Here is a 26,637-nt window from a genome sequence, read left to right on the forward strand (position 1 = left end):
CAAAGCACTTCATCTGGCAATTAAAGCTCACTTTCCAGTACAGATAACCAAGATGAATAATATCGAGCTTAAAGTCTCTATGTGAAAATTTCCAAAAACACCCCAAATTATTTCAATGCATAGAAGAAATCGAACTCTTCAGAAGAGCCTGTGGTTTTGTGTATAAACAGGTCCAGCTCATTGGAATCACTCATGGAATGCAAATAAATAATCACTACCACTGATTTTGTGCTTAGAAGTCAATTATTGCACCTTCAAGTGCTCACTGCAGGACAATTCTTTCAGAATCACACTGGTTTAACACTCCTTTTCAGCTTATAGAATATTAAGAAATTTTTAAGAGATATTTTAACAAAACGATAAGCAACTGTTTATTAGAACACAGCTTATCAAGTTAATAGAAAGATTTTAAACTGTTATAACATGGTAGCTAGAGATATTTCTATTTCTATGTTCATAAAACATCAGCAATAGGGGAGGAATGCTGGCATCTAACCTCTATCAGCATATGAATTAGTAAAAAAAGTGCCAGGGTAGCCATAAAAAGGACTATAGCATGCAAGCAGAAAACAGAGCACTCTGAGTACCATTTACAACTATTAATAGCATATGCCATTCATGTCCACAATGGGTTTACAACTAGAGCTCCTTTCATATTTCCTTACAATTTTAAAGAATTTTCCTTTGTTAACATTGCATTTATAAAGCAGTCTTATTTGCTAGCAGGGATGCCACCTCTTCTCTACATGATTTTCCCAAATTATCAAATTTAAAATGGCATTAGATGAACAAAATATAATCAAAAATACTTTCCCAACTCTCTGTAGACAAAAAAAAAGGAGAAAAAAGATATAATTATGGCAAATTAATGTATTAATGTAATTGCACTGTGTGAGGAAATAAATTTAAAAATTAGAAATCATGATGAACAGGCAGAAAGTGTGAATTAATTGGGAGAGAATTGTTAGCTTTACAACTTAGAAAAGCAGGCTTTATTTTCCAAGCTGCAATAGGCTAGTGGGTCCAAGTTTATTACAGCATTTATTGTGGCCCCAGTCCACGCTGAATTCAATGGGAACCTTTCCATTGATTTAACACACTTTGGATCAGCAGCTATGCTGTCATGTCTTGTATCATCTTTGTCAAATGGGAATAATACAGTAACTCAGATTAGCCTGCTTGAAGTTCTAGAACTCTTTTAATTACCTGTTTCATTACAGCACTATTCTCATATTTATCTTCTTAACAGCAATTAACTCTAATTATTGTATGGAATGAATTTAGTTAAAATACCTTGTCAGTCAGAATGAAGATAACCTAGGTTGGAAATAAAGTCTGCTCAAAATACATACAGCTACCTAGAAGTTATATTTGACAGAAAAACTTGCCTTCAGTCTAAAAAACGTGTTTGGACTTACAGCACTATGTAATTAACAAATCACTGCTGGGAGTATTGTGCAGTCAAAGCTGTCATCTCTCCCTTTCTCAAGTGAGAACATCTCTCCCTTTCTCAAGTGAGAACAAAACTAACAACATCTGTTATGCAGCTCAAGCACTCAAAAAGTCATCAGCAAGACTCTGCCCTGTCTACCTCTACAATTTAGATGTTAGAAGAAGGAATAAAGAAACAATACCAAAAAATGCATTCAACTAACCAAACCTACTTGTAAAGAAATAATGATGCATGGCACATGCCTACAAAAATAATCACCTTCAGCTGTTTATGAAAAAAAAAATCATCTTACCTAAATAGCCATTTTTTTTTATTTACAGGTAAAAGTCAGAATTTTCAAAAAGAAATAGGTGTTATTTTCAGATCCATAAAATTTGCAGAGAAAATGCTAGCCTTTACATCCCTTATGACTATAATGCTGACACCTTTGAAAAGCAAAGATCAGTTCCTACTATCAAGGCATCTCAGACTTGTAGAAAAGCATGAATATCAGATCAGAAATGAAAAAGTTTGATAGATTCACACCAACCACTTTGTTGAGTATCCTGATCACTTTTCTCTTAAAAATTGATGGAAAATAATTTCTTCTTTATAGACTATTTACAAAGAGCATGGTCTTTGTAGGGCCTAATAATAGCAGAGCCTAATCCAAGGTGATATAAAATCTGAAGGAGTATTTGGTGCTCTATGAAATATTTCCACAAGTAATAAATTCACACAAAACATGATCTTTTGAGCACTGGAAATACAACAGAATCTTTATGCTTTAACCTATGGAGAGATTAAAATTAGAAATTCAACAATCAAACTAGGTGGATAAAAAATAAAGAGAAACTTTCAGAAAGGAATTTATTCACAAGGCCTACTGTGCAGATATACAATAGAGGTTTTAAGTTTGCTTTTATCCTAAGTACCTCATAACTCAGTATGTAAATGCAAATACAAGATACAAATGCTGAGTAAATGGCGTCTTAGTACCTAAAATTGGTACAAACCAACATAACACCAACATCAGGAGCATCAATGAAAACACAACTTGGCACAGAGTGGAAAATAGTATTAGCAAAAAACCCCCAAACTTTGTCTGCATACTACTACATTACCAGGTAAGGATTGTTCTTTCCTTTTTTCCTGCTTCTATCAATCTCAACATAGCTATTAAATGCAATAGAATTACATCAACTTTATATTTCTTTCCAAACATACGGGATATCTGGCTATACCAGCTTGTTTTCACGATTTCTGCATTATCAAGACAATCCAACTTCTGTTGTACCTTGTAGCATATCTTGAACACGTTGCAAAAAGAATTCTGCTACCATTGCCTAGTATAAAACACACATTTTAGAGAATGCATTGATCTATACCTGGCATTCCTGATGTAATTATGAAAGATCAACAGACAAACCAGGAGTATAGGTATAGCAGTGGGAGTCAGGTCAGAAGCTGAAAGTCATGTTGTGCTGCGATCGCTGGCACAAATGAGGCCACATCTGAGGTCTTACGATGTGACCTACATATTGAGACAAAATTCTACCATTTTAAGTGTTTGCAGATGTATCTCTGAAAAATATGAATTCTAGAGAGTAAACATGAGCAGTTGCAAATGCTCAGACATATTACTTGTGGCAGGAGAGCATATGCTAGGCCTAGAAGAGTGCTATAAATGTCCTGCCAGCTTTACCCAGAAGCACTCACTTCAGGGTTTCCATCTGCATAATTGCAAACACAAGGAGCTTCCACTGAAACCCAATTCTGAAAAACCCTACCTATGTTAAAAAGGACAGGCTGAAATTAAGCTCAAATAAATTTTGATTTATTTTATAGACATTTGGTCCCTAAAAACAATGTATTTATCAAAGCAGCCTGTCATCAGTAAGACAGATGACTAGCCATTGAGCTGCTTAAGTGACAGCATGGCTTGGTTTTGTCAACAGGAAAATTAGCTTGATTACTACCTTTACCAAATCCCAAATTATTCTGTCCATACTGTCACATGATATTCTACAGTGTGGGTAGAACTGGGGTAGTCTGGTTAACTGAAGTTCCAATAGTATTACTGAGGGAAATCAAGCACATCTCTTTAAATTATTTTTTTATCTTTACAACCTACTTTTTCTGTTTGCAACTTTGGGGATTAATAAGAGTAATAATATACCAGAAAGTATTCTGTCCAAAAATAACCCCACATCTCAAAGGCCAGAGGCAATGGCAGTTCAATTCACCTGTGCTCTCTATTCTAGACAGATGCTCCTTAGATGTCTCAACACATACCATTTCACAACCATGTTATTTTTATTTGCTAAAGCAAGAGTGATCACAAGATGTCTATTTTTTAAATCATCATCTTAACAAATTAAGCCATGTCTAACACTAATGTGGCTGAATGAAAGAAATAAAGACTGTCTGCATGTCTGTTTGTGTGGGTGGGGTATCCCCACAATCTGATGAGCTGTCCCAGGGCCACAGCTGCATGTGGCTGGTTAATGATATAAAGACATCCAGCTTCAACTGTATCATCCATTGTGCTTAGGCAGCCTATTTGGCTGTGCCAGGGATGGCACAGCACAGTTCAATCCCTCTCTTCCCCACCAGTGCCCTAACTATAAGGGTGGCCCACCAGAGAAGTTTACACAGAATTCCACAGAAGGGGAGCCGAAGGAAGGCACTTACACATTGTATTTCAAATACACATTGGGGGAACAACAGAAGCAACACAAGAAGTAAGTTGCACAAGATATCACTCACAGTGCCCAAAATCCAGCTCACTTTCCAACAGGTGAAAGCCAATTACCCTGTACTTGAATAGAGAAGTCCATGTATCTCACAGATGAGGATAGCTTTCATTTTCCACAACCCAACACACATTTTCACCTCAACATTTCTACAATGCACTGCAGAAATGCTGCTTTTTGCTCCTCCTTCAGGCTCTAAATAGATGTGTCATGCAGGATGGTCGTACATCAGCAATAGAGGCAGATGGGCAGGGATGACTCACTGTCTTACAGTCCCTAATGGTGACCTTGAGGCAATCTCATGGTCAGCATGTAGCCTTACTACACTTCAGAACCTCCACTGATAGTAAATGAAAGAAAAAATGCAATTTAGCTTGCTCTATTAGGATTGTTTAATTTTTTGTTGTTGTTGATATTTTGGAAGTCTCCCTCTGTAGTATTTTGCAGTGATTTAAAAAGACTTCTTAGTACTTTTAATGTCTTAAATCTACCACTTCATTTCCCTTCAAAGCAAAATTTTGGGACTTTAGTGATGGGCTTACATTACTCTTCAAAATGTTATATTGTGAATGTTATATTATATATATAATTTATGTTAACTTTAAACCAAAATACATTTCAGTAGTAGATACAGCTCATACTTAAAAAATGCCATCATACTAGAAAGACAGTGATTAAAGTATTAAATATTTAGTTTTCTCTAGGTCAGAAATGCCCTTTCCCTTCCATTTCTTAGATTAATTTTTTTAAAAATCACAATGATCAACTAACATTTCTTTTGTAAAAATGAAAAAGACAAACCAAGGCAAGGGACAATAATAAAACTCACATTTATCTCAACATATTTGTTAAGGTGTACCAATTTACAATAAACCAAAATCCCTTCACTTGTAGTTTATGATATTTAATTAACATTCAGTCTTATATGGAGACACCACAGACTGTAAAAGGTTAAAATACCTCACAGTTATTTGGGGCAGAAAAGGAGAAAAAAAGAAAGCCAAGGGAGGAATTATGTGTGTTTTTCACTTAAGCCAGACAAGTGGGAAGAAAGTCTCTTGGGCATGATTTCTCAGTGTCTCGCAGTCTACTCAAAATGTTTGAGAAGGTTTTGGTGAATATATGTAAAAAAATATAAATGAAAAACTTTCAGAATTTTTCAGCTAGAACTGTTATTTCCAATTCCTCATTCTCAAAACTTTCTATCACATTTCAGATCCTGTAACTCAGACTACCTCCCATTACATTCAGTACCACAAAATTTCTGACTGTATTAAGCTGTACCTCTTTATCTTACAATTCTAAATGTAATTCAGAAGGCAATTCATCTGTAAGGCAGTGCTCCACCAACTGAGCTCTGTTTACTGCTCTTGGCCTGCAGAAGAATTGCTGATGGTTTGATGACAGCTGGCTGTCTCTCAGCACTCAAAGCTGCTACCTTGGCTCATGTGCTTCCAGCAGTCTGCAGCCTGGAAGGAAACAAGGAGGAACAAAGGAGGACAAGGAGGAAACAAAGAAGGACAAAGCCTGGCTATCAGATATTAAGGGGAGATAAAATGAGCTGCCCAAATACCGGTAGAGGAACAACGTCTTTGAAAAGAAGCAAAGCAAAAATGAAGCAGCACAGTCCCCAGTGAAGCAGAGATGCAGGTAATGTGGTGTAAGAAGATGCAAGGAAGTAAAAGGCCACCAAAACTGGGCAAAGGAAAGGCAGTGGCACATTGTGAAAAAATAGATTTTACAAGTGTGATTAACAAGTATTTGAAAGAAGATAAACCATGTTATCTTCTAGAAATGAGAGTCAAACCCATCCAGAGTCTTTCCTCAAGTAAGTAATTATTAATACCTAACTAGACCACAACATCAACAGGACAGAATTCAATAATGAGACAATTTTATACCATATATATATACTTTTATATACACACACACACACACATATATATAGATATATCACACACACATATATATACATATGTATATAGATATATATATATATATATATACACAACAGTGATATGGTGAAGAATCTTCTCTTTTAAGGCATCTTTAAGGGCTTGTTCATTGCTTTTAATTAAATCAAATTTAAAGATGAACAGCAAAAAATAAACCAGCATTTTTTAAAAAATGGACATATCAACCAATTCAAATCAACATAAATTAAACATGAAGAATAATAGCTATTAACTAAAAAAAATAAAATACAAAAGACAAAACCCAACAAAACTAACAAATCAGTACATAAGGATATGTCAGCAATTTAATCCCTTACAGGCTCTCCTCGATGTCCTTCTAGGCCTGGAGATCCAGGTTGCCCAATTTCTCCCTTTAAAATAAATAAAGTCTTAAGAAAACAATTTTATTTGCACAATAAAAAATATTATTTTAAATAATAAATGATATTTTTAATCTAAGTAAAATTTCAAAGCAATAAATACACATTCACCAAACAAACTTCTCTTAACAGTTTAATACACAGCAAGAAGTGTCATCAATCCAGTATTCCATCAAACAGCTTGCAAAATATTCCTGTCAAACAGCTTGCAAAAAGAGATGAGAGAAAATTTTCTGTTCACTCAGAACAGCAATTTCTGGTAGAAAAAAATGCATAAAACAATAACAGACTGTTACTGTCTAATTGTTAGCATAAATATTAGCATGAAAAAATATTTCAAAATACTTCAGAATACAGCAATACAAAAAATGATCAAATATTCATCAAAGTATGTATGATAATGAAGTATTCTGAAAATCTGAATTGTTCCAGAAATAAAAGCACATAAAAAGGGCAAAGATATAGATATAGATGTAGATAGATATGTACACATGCACATGCATAAAATAATCTGGCAATAATCAACTTAAAATTATAAGAGCTGAACTTCAAGTAACAATGGGTAGCATCTGGGTTTCCAGCCATGTTTTTTCCACATTCTTTCCCAAAATGAATATTGTAAAAAACCAGGAAAGCTCCAACAGAAATTTTCTTCAAAGACAGCCTGTTTTTACTGTTCTGAATTTGATTACAGACCCAGAATGAAGCAATGTTTTATAGCAAACAGATGTTGAAGTCAAGCTAACAAAATGTTTGAATGAAAAATATGGCTTCTATTAACTATTGTATTATAAAATTAATAAGATCTAATGAGCACATCATATTTTTGGTACTACAATAAGGAAAATAGTCCAGAAAATGTCTTTCAGTTTAAATGTACACACATTCACACAATATACTAAATTCTCTGTATATTGCTTACAAGCATAGAACATATGAAAGTACTCTCCAAATTCATGCTTTAGCAACACAATGCTTCACTTTAAATTGCCACCAGTGACAGTTAAAATTTTATTTTAATGTTAACTGAGACTATTACCTGTCCATGTTATCAAATACCAGAGAAGAAAAAAATCTGATATCTAATTTTTTCCTATGTTCTGAAGTACCAGAGAAGAAATTTCTCCTCCAACTTAGCAATGATATCTGTGTATGTGTGTGCATATATATATATATATGTATATATATATATATATATATACACACACACACATATATATATAAAATAAGAGAGGATTCATTTGAAATAAATTCCTGGAGGTAACCAAGCTCACATCACAGATAACAGAAGTCTAGTCTGGACAATTGATGGAGGATTGATTCAGCTGATGAGGCACCAGGAGTTGAATTCCACTGCTCTCACACAGACATTTGGTCACACTTGAGATGCCCCATGGTATCTTGTCTACTCCCACTCCTGAAAGTCACTGGCTTTCCATAGGACTTATGTCATATTTTTCAGCTCCCTGAGGATGTTTTGGACACTAATGCATTTCAAATGCACCAGGGACTTTTTATGTGCACAACTAAACTAAAACCCACGAGTCTGCATTCTCTGAGCTGAATTACTCTCCAGACTCCACTGGCATTACCCTGGATCCACCTCATTGACAGCTGCTCCCTAAAGGTTTTAGGTCTCTCACGGGTCTTGTGTCATACGTCCCTGCTGCAGCAGATGTGACAGATATGCCAGGTGCATCCCCAACTGCACTAGACAAGCATGGTCACAAAACAGAAGATCCAGATCTCCAAATACAGTAATATGAATTTAAAATTCAAAATGCACTCCAAATTATGCATTTTGGACACTGAAGTAACATTAATTGAGCAGCCCTAGATAATTTCATTATTATTTAAAAAAACCTTCCAGGAACAAAGCTGCCGTTGAAAAACTTCTTTAGATCAATTCAATTGAGCATTTACATCACATATTATTAAAATCTTTTCCCTGTGAACTTATAACTGGTACTACTGAAGTCTATGTTTTCACAAATTAGAACAGTGCAAGCAACAACTTGTCAAGCAAAACATCCAGTAAGCTCACAAACTGCAATACATTATAGAAATACCAGGTCTGTTGCCTTTTTTACAGTAGACACATGCTTAGTTGACTTGAAAAACTGTTCTACATTAAATATGAACACTGCATAGTGAAGAGAATAAGAAAACATACAAAAATATTAATCCACTAATGAAGGTACTTTCCCCTAATTTTCCTGCAGCTCCTTTCAAAAGCAATTATGTTCTCCAGCGTATGCTTGTAGATGAATCTCTTTAACAGAATCATAGGGTTTGAGAAACACACAAGGATATCAGAGAAAAAGCATAAACAATCTCTAGTGATCACTAATACACTCTTAATAAAAGCTTTTCCTTTGCTCACAGAACAGCTGAAAACAGTGAAGTTTGCTCATCACTGCAGTAAACTTCCACATCTCGCAGTAACAACATTATTTTGATTTCCAGTAATACTCCACAGAATAAATTTGATATGTTTGCACCACAAGCAATGCTATTGAAGACTTTTATCAAGATATTAATATCCATTTTTACATACCTTGAATCCAGGACTGCCCGGTAATCCATCTTTCCCATTTCTGCCAGGGTCTCCCTGTGGCAACATTTAACAGTAATAAATTAACAAGCAGGTAAATTAACAAGCAAAAGCTTGTTATGACAAATTGTCTTCAGAAAACTTACAGATCGCCCAGGCAGTCCTGGAAACCCTGTATCACCCTTCTCTCCTTTTGAACCCTGAGAAAAAGAACAAGTGAGAAGTAAGTAGTGCTCAATGTTTGTGCTGTAAATTCAATACATTTCACCAATAATTCATGTATGTTATTTCTTATTTTGAAAAAGTACAGAAGATCTGTTTCTTTCTCAACTCAGGCAGTTGTCAATTAATAACTACAACCCCATTACATAAACAAAAATATGCTTCAAACTACAGCAATGCTTACACGGATGCTCTTTCAAATTGCTAAAAACTCTAGACTAAACACATGAAGAAAACATAAGGTCAGGTGAAAATATAGCTGTTAACACTGAATGGCCAACTACACTCTCTATGTTATATAAATAACAGATTAAGACATCTCTCTTTCCTTCTGCTATCAGCCTCACTCCTTTCATGTGCTCTTCTCCTCCCTCCCCTAACTCCTCTCCCTCTCTCTTGTTTGGTTATATGTACACCTGTATTAAAAAACATAGACTTTGCAATACAATTATTACATCTGCCTTGTATGTGGTTACACCATAGACATATTTACAAAAAATACATGCATTTTGTGCTATGTGAAAATGAATTACACCAATCCACTAGCAGAATGAAAAGGTTCTCAGAAGATCCAAATAAGGAGAGCATGAGTTTGACATTACTAAATGTAAATACATCCAGTAAAAGCACGGAACATTTTTTAGAGCTGTAAATAAAGAGTTACACTTTCTGTGAACATGCATGGTATAAAAATATTAATTATGTGGTCTGGTGTTCCCATGCCCAGGCTCCCAGTGGGAGTATGGGGGCTCTGTAAGGGGAGGCTGGGGCTGCCCCAGCTGGCCACAGCCAGTTCCAGCTGGTTCCAGCCAGACATGGCCAGTTCCAGCAAGAGACAGCCGGTTCCAGCCAGAAACAGCTGGACACAGCCAGACATAGCTGGTTCCAGCCGGGCACAGCCGGTTCCAGCCAGAAACAGCCAGTTCCAGCTGCCCCCCGCAGGGCACGGCTGAGCCACAGCTGGAGCGGGAGTGGGGAATGAGTTTAACAAGGGACAGGAACATGGCACCAACTAAATAAGGAAAGAGGAGAAAAGTGGCAGTTCTGCAGACAGCAAGAAGAGGGTGCTGGAGCAGAGATTCCCCTGTAGCCTTTGGAGGGGCCATGGTGGAGCTGTGGTAGCCAAGGTGCAGCCCATGGAGAATCCGTGCAAGGCCAGGTTTGCCCGACGGTCCATGGGAAGGATCTGCCCTGGAGCAGCAGTTGAGGGTGAGGGGAAGATGCTCCCCATCTCCCATCCCATGAAGGAGAGAAGTTGAGCCTGAGAAAAGGCAGGGTGGAGGAGAAGGGGGTTTAGTTGTTTTTTTCTTGTTTTTTTTTTTTCTCACTATCCAGACTGATTTTAGTTACTAATAAATTAAATTAATTTTCCCCAAGTAGCCACTGGTTTGCCTGTGACAGTTAACTGGCAGGTGATCTCTCTTATCTGGACCGTCAAGCTTTTCCATCTTATATTCTCCCTTGTACTGTTGAGAAGGGAGATTGAAAAAGTTACCTGGAGTTTTGCATCAGGCGTCCAGTCTAGGTTACTCCATCACAGATATCAATAGCATTTTGCTTTAATTTATGTTTATAAAGTCACTTGCCTTTTTTCCATATATTCCTGGCACTCCTTGATCTCCTTTAGGACCTCTTTCTCCCTAGAAAAAATGTATGTCAGCAAGTTAATTTTTAAAATAGAAGTAGTCACATAAAGATATATTTATATAGATATAGAAAGTAAACATGTATAGCAGACACAAAGAAGGCAAAGAGCTCCATGTAAGCACAAGCCTTAAATGCAAACCCTAAATTTGTCCAGCTTTCCTAGAGGAGAAGGCCAGAATGCCCAACACTGATGGTGAGAAAATCCACAGCTCGCAGGCTTAAGGCTTCTACTTTCTATAGAAGGCACTTTGTGATTTTCATTGCTTCAATATAGGCAGGAACCTAAGTGAAAATTCAGCTCCTTGGAAAGGGCTGGACTTTTCTGAAGACCTTATTTGAAGATTTGAAAATACAAATTTGGAAAAACTAAGAGGTAAAATCTGTTGGGTACTAACATAGATGAGCAAAAACTATGGGAAAAATTGTTTTGGGAAACACACATATGCACTAAAATCACTGTGATAGATCAGAACTTTTCTTCAAAATGCTGTCACTCAAGTAGAATGACAAGAAAATAATATAATTGTTTTTATTCTTAAAACATTATTTGCGATGAAGAATCCTCTAAGTAGTAGTAAAATCCAATTAATATAAAATCCCATAGAGCAAAACAGAAATTAAATAACAGGAGGTATCTCTTGTTTGGTATCTATGTAATGAAGTCCCATGGCATATATCTTCCTAAATATCACCTTCATCTCTATTCATCTGGAGCAATTAATCAAATTCTCTGAAATAGTATTTTATATAGACATGTTTACCCCTTATATGGAACTACAGGACAAGATGAAACACAGGAATATTGCAACAAGAAATATTTAATTTCAACCTTTGGTGCTGGCATCCCATGTAATCCAGGAAAACCAGGTAGTCCACTGTCACCCTGAAACAGCAAACATATTTTAAATCCTGTATCAAAATAGCAGTAACATACTACAACAACATTTACATTCTTGTGATCAAGTGATCAAGTGATCAACAAATAGTGGAAAGATGTAACATATCACAGTATCAACTTCATAACATTGGTATGATGACCAATAAGGGGTTTTTTATCTTTAAACAAAATCCGTAACATAAAATAAAAACCTTAATCACTAAATTTTAGACTAAATTCACAGTAATCTTTTAAGAAGTCTTATGAAGGTTCAAAAGCAGCAATTTATGACCTTCTGAAATTTCCTACCAGCTTACTCTGGATAAGTGAAATATTGAAAAACAAGATATTAAGTACCTGCTCTACAAAAGAAACTAAATTAAACCAATACACTTATAAAACAACTTTGGCAATTTGACAAATGAGTTCTCATTTCAGAGGAAGAAATAATCCACTTAGGTAAAAGCAGTAAGCAATTGAAAAGACAAGGCAAAATACCAGTTCTTTTTATTGTTCTCAGAGGTGTCAGGTATCAGGAATTCCAAACTTTTGCCCTTGGTACCTGACAATTTGTCTTCAAGTTCCCTTCAGCAATAACAATGAAATCCTAAATTACAACTTGTCATTACTTGATTTAAAACAATAAAACCAATCCTAGTTGCTTGGTTCAGTAGACTACTTCACATGAAAAAACAGCTAATCACAAAATCATTTCTGGGCAATCAGAATGCTTTCTTTCTGTTAATGCCTACTTTTATATTGAACAATATATTTCAATTTGTTTAATATATTTCAATCAGATGGAAGGAATAGGAAAGTATGCTTAGAAAGTTATTTCATATGATATTTCAAATTCTAAGACAAGGGTTAAACCAGGACAACATGTCTCAGTGCTGTTTATCAAAGCCATTCATGCCTAAGCAGATTTGGAAAGGTCTGTCATGTATTTTCAGTAGGCAGGAACATGACCACAGGAATGACAGCTTGTGGGTTAATGCTATCACAATATCTCTCAACAAATAAATATTAAGAGCAGACAATGGAATGGAATTTAAAAATCAGCAAAGGTTATAAAAGTAACACTTCATATATCCATTGCTTCTTAATGAAAAAGTGTGGAGTCTTGATTTCTACTCAGAAGTGGTGGTTCAATTATTGGATAAAATAAAACATTTGGAAATGAAAACAATTTTAAATTAGCTACGACAGAAACTTTACAAGTAATGGGATGAAATAAAGAGATGAAAATTTGGGTAGAATTTCCAGGAAAAAAATTCTAATGGCAAGACCTATTTTACAATGGAAATGTTCTCTAACACAGTGGTGGAAGCCCTATTTGTTGGCTTATTTTACACAAGGCTAGACTGAGCAATAGGAAATATTCTATCTGTCACAACCCTACACTGCGAGGCAATTAGAGTTTTTCATCAGCAGCATCTTAATTTCTACACATAGCCCAATGCTGACTGATTGATTAGATTAACTTCTAAAATTAATTAGATTGAGATGAATTAAGCACAGAACACATAAACAATTTTCAGCTCTAACCATGAATTTGAGAATTCTGCTGAACAGCAATGAATTTAAGGACCTAGTTATTAGAAACTTTAGAAAGAAATTCAAAGATCTGCTGGGAAAATAAGTGCTTGTTTTACAGGAAGGGCTTTGAAGTTTTAATGAACCAAAACCAAAATAATTGTCATTACAATCAGATTAGAACTTTTCTAAACATAGGGCAGATATGTGAGAGAAGGCCACAGCCAATGGGCAGTTTATTCACTGCGTATACACAAGACCCCGAGTCAAGTTTATCCTGATTACCAGGAGACAGTTACATATAAGCTTCCACATCTGTCTATGCCTCCAAGCTACTGGCTACACCTCAGCTAGAATTTTCCACAAAAATTTTTGGGTTCAATTAGCCAGAGTTTTCTGATAAAAAGTGTCATGCAGTGTTTCCTACCTACATCATCTGGATACTCACTTAGAGAGAAAAAGGGTGAAAAGAGTTAAAAGAAACCATTCTGACAGATGTCTGTATTGTACTTCCAGGTACCCATACTTAGATAAACTTTCTAAGTATATGTTATTCAGTGAAATAAAGTTGTTACTAGCACTGCTAAAGCCTACATAAACTTTTTTAAATAAAAAGGGCCAGATTCAGAATTTCAATTTAGGATTCTTAGTCCTTCCTTATTACCCTTTTAGCAAACAATTCTCACAGAACACTCATGTGAAAATACTGATACTATTACCTGCACAACCAAAAATTATAAAAGGTAAGAGTAAAATCTTTTTATCTATCATTCTGGTTTGGGTTCTTTTACCTTTGCCCCATCTTTTCCTGGTTCTCCCTTGATACCTGGCAAGCCACGAGGTCCCTAGATGGAGAAAGAAATTAACACCAGCTCAAATACTGATAATACTAATACAATCTGATACAGAATTAGACACAGAAGTGTGACACAACAGGGGCCAGAGACCAATGTGTCAGCTGCTTGATTCCAACATTTCGGTAACTGGACACAAAAGCAGAACTAAGCACAATGTGTACCCAGCATGCATGAACATGGCACACTGTCATAATCCATGAGTGAGGAACACTCAAACAATTTTTTCTTCTAACCAAGGACCACCCCAGAAAAAAAAAAAAAAAAAGAATGTCACACAGCCCTATTAGCCTGTTCAAAATCATAACCTGTCAACAGGTGAGCCCAGAGATGTCCCCTTCAATAGCCCATCAGACAGCCTCCACATATGCCATTCTGCAGGTTTGCTCTTGGCCCCAGTAGGCTCTCAGATATTTAATTCCACAAATAAGTAAATCCTTGACCATCATTCAGACTGGATCAGGCCACAAGTAAAACACAGCACAGGTTTCCAACAACTGTCTCAGTAAGGACTACTAAATTAATACAACAAAGAAAAAGAATTGTCCTCCATCAATCTGGGCTTTATGTCAAAACTTGCTTTGGACTTGTGAATCGTGGGCAATCCACCACCATGACAAGATTTCAGATCACTGCTAGTGATTCACAGAAAAATGTCTAAGCTGCAGCTGAGTCCATCTGCTAAAGGCTTTACCTAGCCCTGCTTCAATTTGCAGTCTAACTGCCAGCCTACCTCCAAACCCCAAAGCCATGTGAGTTTCAAAGCAATTCACCCAAGGATGGCCCCTGATTCATGACACCCCTTGAGTCCTCTTCATTCCCCACACCTCAGCTCTCAATGACAAATGAGATATTGAGAGAGACTTGGCAAGATTTGTCTCAGATATTCAAATTCTAGGAATGAAATAGAAGCTTACTTGAATCCCCGGAGTTCCTGGGATACCTGGAGTTCCTGCTGATCCCTGGTATCCCTAAGGAAAAGAACCAAGACTTGTGACTTTTCAAAGCAACATACACAAATTTTCAAACACCTATTTAAAAAGAAAAAACAATTCTCCTGCTTACTAAAGAACTTTTGTCACAACCCTGTAATTTTAGGTCACAGATTTTAGCAACTGCTATGACAATCATACATTTGGGATTTAGATTTCAGCTTTCAAAAGCTTTCATGTCTGCAGCTGAAGATCTCAGCCTCCAGACTTTAGCTAAAACGAGTCATTTTAGAATTGTTGGAAAAAAAAAAAGAAATTAATCCACATATGTAGACACATTTTTTTCTCTCTCTCACTCTCTCTTAGAGAAAAATAGCTGAAACTTGCCAAGACTTTTAAAAGCTTTTATCCAGTTACAGAAATCAGCTTTAACAAACAAAATATGCTCTAATACATTATGCAGTTAGTTTTATAATATCTCTACATAATAAAAATTCCATTCTTGATACTAAGCACTTAGCTATGAATTTGAAGGTATATAACAGTCTATACAAATAAAAAAATAATTTGAATGACTGAGACTACAAAAAGAAATACTAAATAATTCATGAGTTTAAAAGAGAATTTCAGGAATGCTTTGCTAGAAATCAACATTGGCAGAACAAGAGAACCTTTACAGAGACCAAAATATATGTCTATATTTTGGTGTATTTTATTCAATTAGTACAGCAAAGATAGCCAGTTTTCATGCAAAATTAACAAGGGCTTTAAAAAAATCCTTTAAGAGAGGCAAGTTACTGAATAAACATTTTGCATAGCTCTTTTAACAACATGTCCTTGCAGTGGAGAAAATGAGCTACCAAGAGGATTTTTTCAAGAAAACATATAAAGCAAGAAAATAAATTGTTCTATATTATTCTGAGTCTATTTGGTTCAGACATTTCAGCAGGCAGACAAAACTAAGTTTGATAAATCCCATTAAATGGGCTATCCAATTTCAAATACCCAGAATCTGATCTTGATTGGAATTGAGAGAAGTAATAATCCTATTTCCAAATGGGCGTCAAGCTTAAAACCGTGGCAAAACAATTTCCTGGGTTGATTTCCACACTGGTAAATAGGAGCTAATAGAACGCTTTCAGTGCAAGGGAGGCAACATGTTTGTTTGATTTCTTCTTTAAATCAGTCAGAGCTTCCTAGGAATAACAAACAGAGCTAACATTATTTGCTGGGTTAGATACAAGAGAGTCCTTGCTGTGCCCTCTTCCAAAAGACATTTGAGCAGTTGCCCGATGGGCCAGCTGGTAATGTTTAATATAGAAGTAAACAGAATTCTAGGTCTCTGTCATACATGGATCCTTTATCAAGCATTTTACTTTTAGTGCTCAAGGCAGTTCTAGCAAAATCAGCTTTAACTGTAAATGGTATAGTATCCTCAGAGTGCTTATAAGCCTCCTGGGTAGCTGACACAATTCACCAAATTAAAAAAACCTTTAAAAGTTTAGCCATTTTTTTTTTCTTCTCAAAAAAAAATCGCTATGACTTTCTGTAGAATATAATTCTATACAAATAAAACTTTATTTCGTAATTTAGATCTCTGCAATACAATTTCCCTTCTCCCTCTAACTGAACAGGGGAAGAAGTAGAAGAGGACAATTTCCTGGCTGAACTGAATTTCAAAATCACAAGATGAATGGAGGACAGCAGAAGAGTTTTCAGCTTACAAAACTGCGTATTTAGCTCAGGGCTAAATATTGTAATGTGATTTCAATACAAATCAAACACATTTTTCAATGTGTTCTTTTAATAGAAAGCTGGAAGAGACAAGATTCAAAAAGAAATCACAGAAGTTAGAATCACTATCTGGTACAAATAGCATAGCAATTGTTTGGGCAAATTAAAAAACACCTTCTATAAAATAAAAAAAACCCTACAGATTTCATAAAAAATAAGTACATATTTGCATCACTACTCCTTTTGCAGTATGGACCATCAATCTACATGCTAATGCCTACAAATTTTTTTGCACTAAAGTCAGCTCAAATCCTCTTTCCATAATCACAAAGCTCTCAGTAGGAGTGCCTGTGTGACATACATACATATCTGCAAGGATACCAGTGCCATAGCTGCCATTTTATGTAAAATGGACTGAAGTTAAATTTCACTTTTCAGTTTATGAGTTCAGGACTGGAGGCTCTCTTTCAAATAGGGTGAACGCCCTAAATTTGCAACCAAAACCAAAAATTTTTATCTGAGCTTGGTCTTCTCTCATGAACTTTTCAAAAGACACACAATAGTTTGAGAAGTGTTATAGATAACTCTGAATTTGATATTCAGTTTAGGATATTCAGTTGCTTGAATATAGGCAGCTCCTGCCATTTGAGACTCCTGAGACACCCACCCCATGTTAGAAGACAGTGGCACAAAATATATGGGAGGCAATAATTGTCTTGCAGTGTGGGGAAGACAAAATACCATAGAGAATCAAAATCCCATACTTTTTGTGGTATTTTAGTTAAATAGTTGACTACTAAGAGAATTTAGACACCCTGTGTCTCTGTACACATTTAAATCCCAAAAGTATATACCTTAAAATGAATGTCACCTATAATTTTTCATCAATGTTGTCAGTCAACACTACTCCACAGCACTTTATATTCTCATTTATTATTTTGCATCAGTTCATTTGAAATCAGTATTACACAAAATTTAACTCTCAGTTTACTGTTGTGAGAACGGTACTGATAATTTTCTAGTGCCTGAAAATCCTTAAAAGGAAAGTGATAAACAGCAGTACACTGAGATTAGTTTTTTCCCAGATTGCTGGGTATTTGAAAAAATCACAGATTAAATGAAACTTTGGAATCTAAAGAAAATGGCAATAATTTGCAAATAGTTCTTCTAAGGAAAAAGAATGAAGACACTTCTTAGGTCAAAGAACTTATATATAATAGCCACAAAAAATTAGCAATCAACCTTACTGGAAAAAGAAACTTAGTTTGCCTGTAAGGGAAAAAATTGAGCAAGAAGGACATATGATGAGAATTAATTGCAAAGAACTCTGGGTGCAACAACAGAGGAAGCCTCAGTATATCTTCAATGCGTTTGCACACCTGAAGGACAGAAGTTCAGACAGCATTCCTAGGCATATATTGTCTGATAAGGATAAAATAAAAATAAAAATAAAAATAAAAATAAAAATAAAAATAAAAATAAAAATAAAAATAAAAATAAAAATAAAAATAAAAATAGAGGATGTATGGATAAGGCAATGAGAACTGCACTGCGCACTCCCATAATGAAAAGCTTTTGGAGTCAATGAACAACATCAACAACAAAGGCATGAACACAGGATTGCTTGGGAAAGACAAAGGGAGAAGTAAGCAAGCTCAATTTGGCTAGGAAGGAAGCAGGGATCAACAGTAATGGTCTAAAGATATTCAAGGACTGTAAACACTATGTAAAAAGAACTATTTAGGGTGATGTAACTAAGCATAATGGAATTCAACTGCAAAAGGAAAATTTAACTTGGCGTTAAGGAAACACCCTGAAAGGTCTGCAGAGCTCTTATTGTAGTTTCTTGCAGAAAATCTTTAAAGCACAACTATCAAAAGCATTATAAGACAAGTCTTCAAACTCTTTCCATAAAATACATTACATCTTAACAGAAATTGCTGTAACTAGGCAGACATGTATCTATGTTTATTATTTCTGCATTTCATTACACTTTCCTCCATTAGCTACTCCATCATCTGCCAAGGCCTTCATAATTCAGAGCCCCTAGCAGAATATTTTACCTAAACACAATGTTCTCAGATAGCACAGAGGAAAAAAGATCCATCAAGATCATTAAATAAAAGGCTGTAAATCCAGTTTTAAAAGTTCACAAGCTTCAGGCTATTGGGAGATAGGATGATATACCAAGGGAGTCTAACTTCCTGCTCACTGTTTAGATGATCATCCTTATCTTTGCCTTTGGCAGCTGCTGCAGGTAGTGATGTGGTCTTTTGTCTGAACTCTAAAGCTGCAGCACAAGTCAGCATCAGGCATTGCTCTGCTTCCAGACTTGTAGGTCTCAGGAAAGGCACTACATGACTATTTCAGAACAGAGCAGAAAGATTTACTCTAACAATAAAAAGGCCACGGTATTACCAAAGAATATGAATTTTCCTGGAATTGAGAGCTGCATTTCACAGCTGAATTATCAACTCTATATAAGTTTTCTGAGAAAAGTAGCTGCAGAGTTTGGAACAACTCAAATCCTAGGCAAGCCACCCAGTAGCAGTAGTAGGGAATTCTATGTGTATGTGAAACTATTACCCATTTTCATTCCAAAAGTATTGTTGAAATAGCTCATCATTGCTCTTATAGTAAGTACATCATAAAAGATTTGGCTTTCAGTTGGTCACCAAATATTAAACTCTAGGTAATAATCTAGCTGTAATAATCTTCTATAACCTTTTAAAACATATATTGGAATGATCAGAAATTACTTATTATGTGAGGCTTTTGAAACTTTCTGAACTCCATAGCTGCTTGTATCAGTAAAGTTGGTCTTGTCAGTTTTTTTTTGTGAACTGCTTATTTTTTCACATTTCTTATTTTATTTTCTTGTACATACTGCAAAGACAAGGCAAATTGTTCCAAACTTTCATGAGTGAAACGATGAAATACTCAAAAATTTTCCAAATTTGCCAGCTGCATGGTTCATAGTTCAAAATTGACAAATGGGTGGATTTTTAAAATTTCTGTCAGCAGACTGATAACCTATCACCTCTGTTAACCACAAGTGATCACTGCATAGATTCTGATAATTTATTTTTCCCCTTAAATTGAGTTTTTCCCTAGTACATACAAAGCATCCTTTGGAATAAAAAATGGCTTTGGGACCACACAGTTAGGCTGCTGAGTGCTTCCAGGGCCAGCAATCACTCCAACTACTTCTTTCTGATTAATAATGTTCATGAAAATTTGTTCAATTTGAGATTCAAATATTGTTTTTATCCTTGCACTTATTTATCAGTGTTTTTTTCTTGACAGTTTAATAATTTCCGTTTCTAAATTACATTTTTTATTGAAAAAATGTATTTTCATTACTTATGCTTCTCCCTTTCAGGCTTTTTTACAGTTCCTTTAATTGATCTTTTCTGTATGTATCAGAATATAAACAGAGGTGGCAACTAAAGGGGAAAAAACAAAGAATCTCTAAAGAAAACTAATAAAAATAACATTTAAGAAATGTCTGAAAAAAAGTCATGTTTATGTTCCCTTCCCCAAATATTAGAGTAAACAAATTTACTGGATAACACCAGGTAGATAATTATGTTCTGGTAAGATTTAAGATATTAGGAATTTTTTTTAATTTTTCTGGACTAAAACTAATGTTAAGTATTACAACAATGTAGCCAGCCCACAAACAACAAACTAAATTTTATTAGATGTTTTACTCTAAAATCAGTTTCATATAGTAATATAGATGCATGCCTAAAACCCTTCTCAGAGGAAGAAACATTTTGTTGACAAGTTAGAGTGTTCCAAGAAAATTAATAACAGATAGGCAAACTGGAAAGACTTTAGAGAAGAACATAAAAATGTGTTTGGGAACAGGAAAGACTGACTTTGCAGGAAGAGATTTTCATGCAAAAGCCATTTGATTAAACAAATCTGACTACACAACTACCTGTAAGCCTATGGTGCTGTCTGAATTAAAAGCTTGTTTCTCAGAGTTCCCTGAGACATAAAACTAAAAAGATTCAGATGAGCAAAGTTTCCCCAAACAAGAAAAATCACTGACAGCACAGAAAATGTGCTAGTCATGTTAGCAAATGCAAAAGTAAAATAGAAAGAAAAAGACAGAGAGAGGAATCTGTTTTCCTGCACAGTGGTTCTAAAGGGTCTCTCACCACTCACAGCTAAAAGGTTGCCTGGAATGCACCCAAAAATCTACTTTAGGAAGAATAATGAACTGGCCAAAGGTGCTGATGATCTAATTGGTTTGCAATTATGTCCTTACAAAGAACAAGTGCAAAAACTACAACTGATATTTCAGAAACATTCTTCAGCTAATAAAGCTATAGGATTTAGCAGCAAGCACTTAAAATATTGTATGTTCTTCAGCAAAATGATACAATTTCTCCTGTACTGGAGCTTTTTGATTCCCATTCTGAGATACTCTGGTAATCTTTTTTATGTTCAGAGAATGCCCATCTATGCACAATCTGACTTATTTGCAGGAAAAAGTAAGCCTGAACTGCCAGATTACAAAATTACAGTAGGTCTACAGTATCAATGTATTTCACCTTCATTATTCATGCTGTTATAAATTCTAGTACTTATGGGAGGATAAACAGCCTTGAAGTGGAAATCTTTTTATTAAAGTATGTAAGAGTCATAACAAATTGTTTATAAAATAATATGGTTGTACCTGACTGGATGCTTCAGAAATGAAGTCTTAATCTATTTGTTAGAAGATATCCCTACCAATATCCAGTCAATTCTGCCTTCATTAAAGCCTACATGATATCCCTTTACTTTTCAAAATATCAGACTTAGCTGGATTAAAGGCAGCTTTGCTCTGCTTATCAATATTGCAAATCTATTGCCAGAAATCAGCATGGTCAGAAGTGATGGACACCTTCCCCCATGCAACTCCATGTTCAGACAGTTTGTATACTTGTCTTTTACACGAGACCAGAACTGCTCTTCATAAGCTTAAGCACCACCAAATATCAATTGAAAAGTTGTTCTGATTAAACAGACTTCCTCACCTTAGAATACTTTAAAACCTGTATTTTCAGGATTGTCTAAAATCAAAATGCAGTCTTTTAAAGCACTGATTGTTTCAATTCAGATTGCGTTCTCTAACTCTGGTTCAAAAAACCCCTGAATGTAATAGCTATCAAAAGTTCTTTAAGAGCAAAATATAAAAAAAATTCATATCACAGGTTAAATGAGTATATTTGCTTGCGGGACCGATGAAAAATTCATGTATGGGCTGCTCATCTGTACCATCAAGCTTAGCATGCTCAGGTTTCAATATAACAAGTCCCATATTTTAAAAGAGGGAAAATTTCAATTTTTAGAAACTATTACATTTTTTGGTTTTAGCATCTCTTCTTCCTGTTAAACTAACTCTACTTAAAAATGGAATCATCACAGTTAAATGAACCAGTTTGGAACTAAAAAAGGTCAATTTTTTTTTTAATTTTACATGCATATCTACATATTTTGATGGACTACTTGAGGTAGCCTAGAAAGAAATTCCATCAACCAAGGAGCAAGCGCTCAAAAAAATAGAAAGGATTTCAGGCAACCCAAAGTGCTTTCTAGTGAACAAATTTATAAGGAGTAAAGACTGAAGATAGTAATGTAACTGCTGCAAAGTAATGCAAAAGCACTCATAGCCTGTTCTCTGCTTTACAACAGTACCCTACTCTAATATTTACAGTATTTTACCTTGAAACAGAAATAATATGATTGACATATTCATACAACAGTTACATAAAGTTAAATGACATTCACAGTTTCAGAGAATGGCAACAAATTATCAAAATTTCAAAAATGTGGTATCAGTGTTCCACGTTTTTTCTCCTGTTGGTTTACATTTACAATATATGACTAAGTTTTTAGTACTCACAGGCTTACCATCTGGACCAGGCAGACCAGGATAACCATGATTCCCAGGCTGCCCAGGGTCACCCTGTGGAGTGTGAACACAGAAAATATATAAAACTGTAAGAGTATTGTCAAATGAGCACCTTAAGCCCTAACACATTCCACACAACAGTCTCTACAAGTCCAGAGACCTACTATTGAGGAGCAATTCCCACAGTGAAAAAGAACTGGTCCTGGGAGAAGGGGGGAATTCTCCCCAACTTCTCCCCAACTTCTTGTGCAATATTTAGACAAGTGAATCCACACTTGGTTACAGCACAAGTTTGACTCATCAACTTAAAAGCTTTCTAGTCTTTTAGCCCTTTAATGAACAGAAACAGAAGCACTTTTTATAAAATAGATGAAACAATCTTTAATGAAACTTAATTAATCAAGTAGTTCTTATCTGAAGAAATCTCTCACTTACTTTAGCTGAGCCTAATTCCTAAGAATTAGAAGGATTCTTAAGAAGAATTCTTAAGAATTAGAAGAATTAAGAATAAAAGCACTAAAAAGGCAAGAGCCAGGATTAAAACCTGCAAAATAATAAACTCCTCTCCACACACTAATTGCTGTCAAAAGAGATATTTTTTAGATTTTCTCTTAAAAGTCCTTTGCAATTATTTTGATAATCACTGTTACAGTGAGATTAAAATAAAACTTGCTTGCCAAGGCTTCATGTTTATGGTGAAAAAGCAGGAACTTAACACCCTACTCAATATATCTTCTAGAGTATTGACTTTCTCTATTTGTTTTACTAACAACTTTGATTTGAACTCAGCAAAAACCAATAAGACTTGACCTCTAAACCATTTTACTTCTGCAGAGGTGTTAAGCAGGTCCTTATTTCTTCAGCCTGAACCATCAACAGACCTGTGGGACACTTTCAGCTGCAGAATTGTTATAAATAGGGAGGACATTAGAAGGGAAACAGGAAACTAGCTTTCAATGTGACTGTGAAAAAACATCATTTTACATATAAACCACAGAAGTATAATGCTGAACTAAGTGGAAGGTAATATAAAATAATGTCTTTTTTGAAAAGCATAACAGTTATTACTAATTTGCTAAATTAGTAATAAGCTACCCAGAATTATTGTTGTCCAAATTAAGAAGTCCAGGTTTGGGATTTGAGCAAAAATAAATTTGCTTTCAAATATACCATTTAACTGTGAAATTTTTTGCTTTTAACTTGAAAAGCTTAAAACATCAGTTACTTGTACTTTGAAATCCCTTTCATTTAATTCAATTTATTGCAATCCATTAATATCACAAACACAACAATTAAGTTTAAATGCATATGGTTCTAGAGTCCAGTATTCAAATGTTAATAAATATATATTATAATTGAGACAACTTATTCAACCATAAATTGGCTTCCTTTTCACTTTCTGCAGCCTTTTGTGTTAGACACCACCTTGTCACCTACATTATTCAATGATCCCCAAACAAATATTACAGTGCATTGTAGTTGAAAAATTGCACATAAGGCAATAGATATAGGCCATCTGAGTTCTGAAATTTCATATTCCTTCATACTTCACAGGAAGTGGTTTTCAATTCTTTTAAAAACTTCAATCTCTCTCCCTCTTTTTTTTTCAAAAGAAAATAAAAAGGTCAAAGACCACAGAAATTCTATTACATGAAACAATAATGATGATGTCTTGTAGATTTCATTTCCATGATCAGAAATCTTTTCCACTGTATCAAGAAGCCCTTTGATTTGAGGTAGCTCCAGCATACTGTAACCTCTTTTGTGATGACAGCAGAGAAGGTTTTTATTCATTTGCTTAATGAAAGACAATTGATTCAGAGTTTTCTTGTCTGAACTTATAAATAATTTTGTAAACACTGCTTAGCACAGTTATTGTGAAAGATAATAAAGCAAATACTGGGGATTTGAGTTTGCCATGTAAGACTTCTGCAGCTCAAGTTCTCATTTTAGCTCTTCATCAACACAAAAAGGAAGTCGTCAGCACAGCTAATGTGCAGCTCTCCCCATAAACATCCAGTTCATTCTTTTACAAAGAAGGAAGAAACCCCTCTCCATTAAAAGATTTTGTTAGAAAACCATTTCATCCTCAAACAATGAACAGTGCAACATCATTTGCTGAAGAGTAGCAGGGAAAGACAGGTCATATACACTCAACAAGACAGAACAGAGACTTACTTTGGGGCCTGGAGGTCCTTGCTTTCCTGGTGGGCATATGCAAGGGGCGGGTGTTGAGCCCACGTCACTGGGACCGTTCATGCACTACCAAGAGTGAAAACAGGCATCAGCACATCGGCCAGAGGCAGCCAACAAACATACTGGAGCACCAGGTGAAGCTGACCTTCCTTAGGCTGCCTTTTACTTAGGTCTTGGCATTCACTCCCTTGTTCAGCTGGAATTTCTGCTTATCTGAATATTGCCCCACAACTACTTTTCATGCACATAATCATTTTAGCCAGAATAAAAATTTAAAAAGTAAGTACTGGTATTGGGCTGACAACTGTAACTGTTTTATCACAAATATTTTGTAATATAGTTTGAAAATTTTAAATCTTGCAACATGAAAGCTGCTTCTCCTAGCTAGTCTATATTAATAATTTTAAAGTGTGACCAATTCTCAAATATAACAAATTAATTAAAAAACATGTAAAATTATGTAATACATAATATGTAAAGCATAATGATCCCAACCATTGGCATGCTATGCTGTGCAGTGAGCCTGAAAAGAAGATAAACTCCAAGTCTCCTACGTCCAAGGCATGGGTTCCAACTATGAAGATACTTAAGGGGAGGCAGGACAGGTTGCTATCACTGACTCCTAGAGGTCACAGTCCTGGTCCCAAGAGTGCCCATCCTGCAAAGACCATTAGGTGACCTCCTCCAAACCATGCTCCCTGCAGCACTAAACACTAAATCTTGGCAGATCAATTAACCCTCTAGAATTTTTTTTCTTTTGTGATATTTGCTTCTCACCATTAAGCCCCACATGAAACCTCAGTGCTTTACTCAGGCAGGCAAGGGGAGATCTACTAAATCAAATCTATTATATGTATATCTCTACTAAATCTGTATGTTGAAGTTAGATCAATTCTTTTTCACCCATCAACCCTAACCCAGCAGGTTCTTAGACCTATGGAAAGGCAAAAATTTAAGAATCCAAGCTAAAAAGAAAATATTTTTTTTAATTATCTAAAACTCGCCATAGCATTTTACCCATATTTTCTAGAATAATGACACCTCTAAAGATGTTTCTTGACTGGAATTCTTTCTTGGGGTCAAATGACTGACCAAAACCCAAACCCATGTTTCCTTTGCAATGGTACAAGCTGGGAGTTAGAGGTGAGGTTAGGGAAGTTGTCATACCAAGTGTTCAGGTAAGCCACTGTTCAGGGAGTTCCCATAAGCACAATGCAGGTAACAGCTGCATTATCCCCTGTGCATATCCCCCACCCCTCACTGCAGATAGCAGCAATTGAATTGAACTGGGGCAAAACATCAGACCAGTTATTCTAATAAACATGTGTTTTTTCAGAAAAATTATTTTTAATTTGTCTACTGACTAGAATTCAAGCAAGGGAAGTCCAGCACTCTTAAGCTTAGCATATCTCTGTCCCCTTTTGAAAACGAAGTGTATATTACCTAGAATATTAAGAAGCTTATAAAAACTCAAATACTACCTTAAAATGAGTTTGAGTAGTTTAGGATTGAGCCTACCTCTCCATTCTGAAACAAGAAGAAACACAGTTTAAGAGTACAGCAATATTTCTAAAAAGAAAATCTATTCATTTGGAAAGACTATCAAAACCAATCATAACTCCTGAGCTGCAACTGTCAAGAAATTATAATT

The 26,637-nt window shown here is 35.4% G+C and overlaps 1 protein-coding gene across 2 annotated transcripts in view; it reads right to left on the reverse strand.

The window, feature by feature from the left end:
• The window catches only part of COL21A1 (collagen type XXI alpha 1 chain), a gene marked incomplete at both ends in the record, with an annotated part of 65,386 nt that overhangs the window by 27,028 nt on the left and 11,721 nt on the right, over positions 1-26,637 (reverse strand). The window contains 10 exons of one of the 2 annotated variants that reach the window (XM_084202295.1): positions 6,461-6,514; positions 9,081-9,134; positions 9,224-9,277; positions 10,886-10,939; positions 11,776-11,829; positions 14,151-14,204; positions 15,131-15,184; positions 22,782-22,844; positions 24,969-25,052; positions 26,505-26,513. In XM_084202295.1, the coding sequence (XP_084058421.1) occupies positions 6,461-6,514; positions 9,081-9,134; positions 9,224-9,277; positions 10,886-10,939; positions 11,776-11,829; positions 14,151-14,204; positions 15,131-15,184; positions 22,782-22,844; positions 24,969-25,052; positions 26,505-26,513 (534 nt within the window). The remainder of the gene's footprint in view (positions 1-6,460; positions 6,515-9,080; positions 9,135-9,223; positions 9,278-10,885; positions 10,940-11,775; positions 11,830-14,150; positions 14,205-15,130; positions 15,185-22,781; positions 22,845-24,968; positions 25,053-26,504; positions 26,514-26,637) is intronic. The other variant, XM_084202294.1, reaches the window with a different exon arrangement.

Source organism: Fringilla coelebs, assembly GCF_963513975.1.
Source record: "Fringilla coelebs genome assembly, chromosome: 3".
In the NCBI taxonomy this organism is placed as follows: Eukaryota; Metazoa; Chordata; class Aves; order Passeriformes; family Fringillidae; genus Fringilla; species Fringilla coelebs.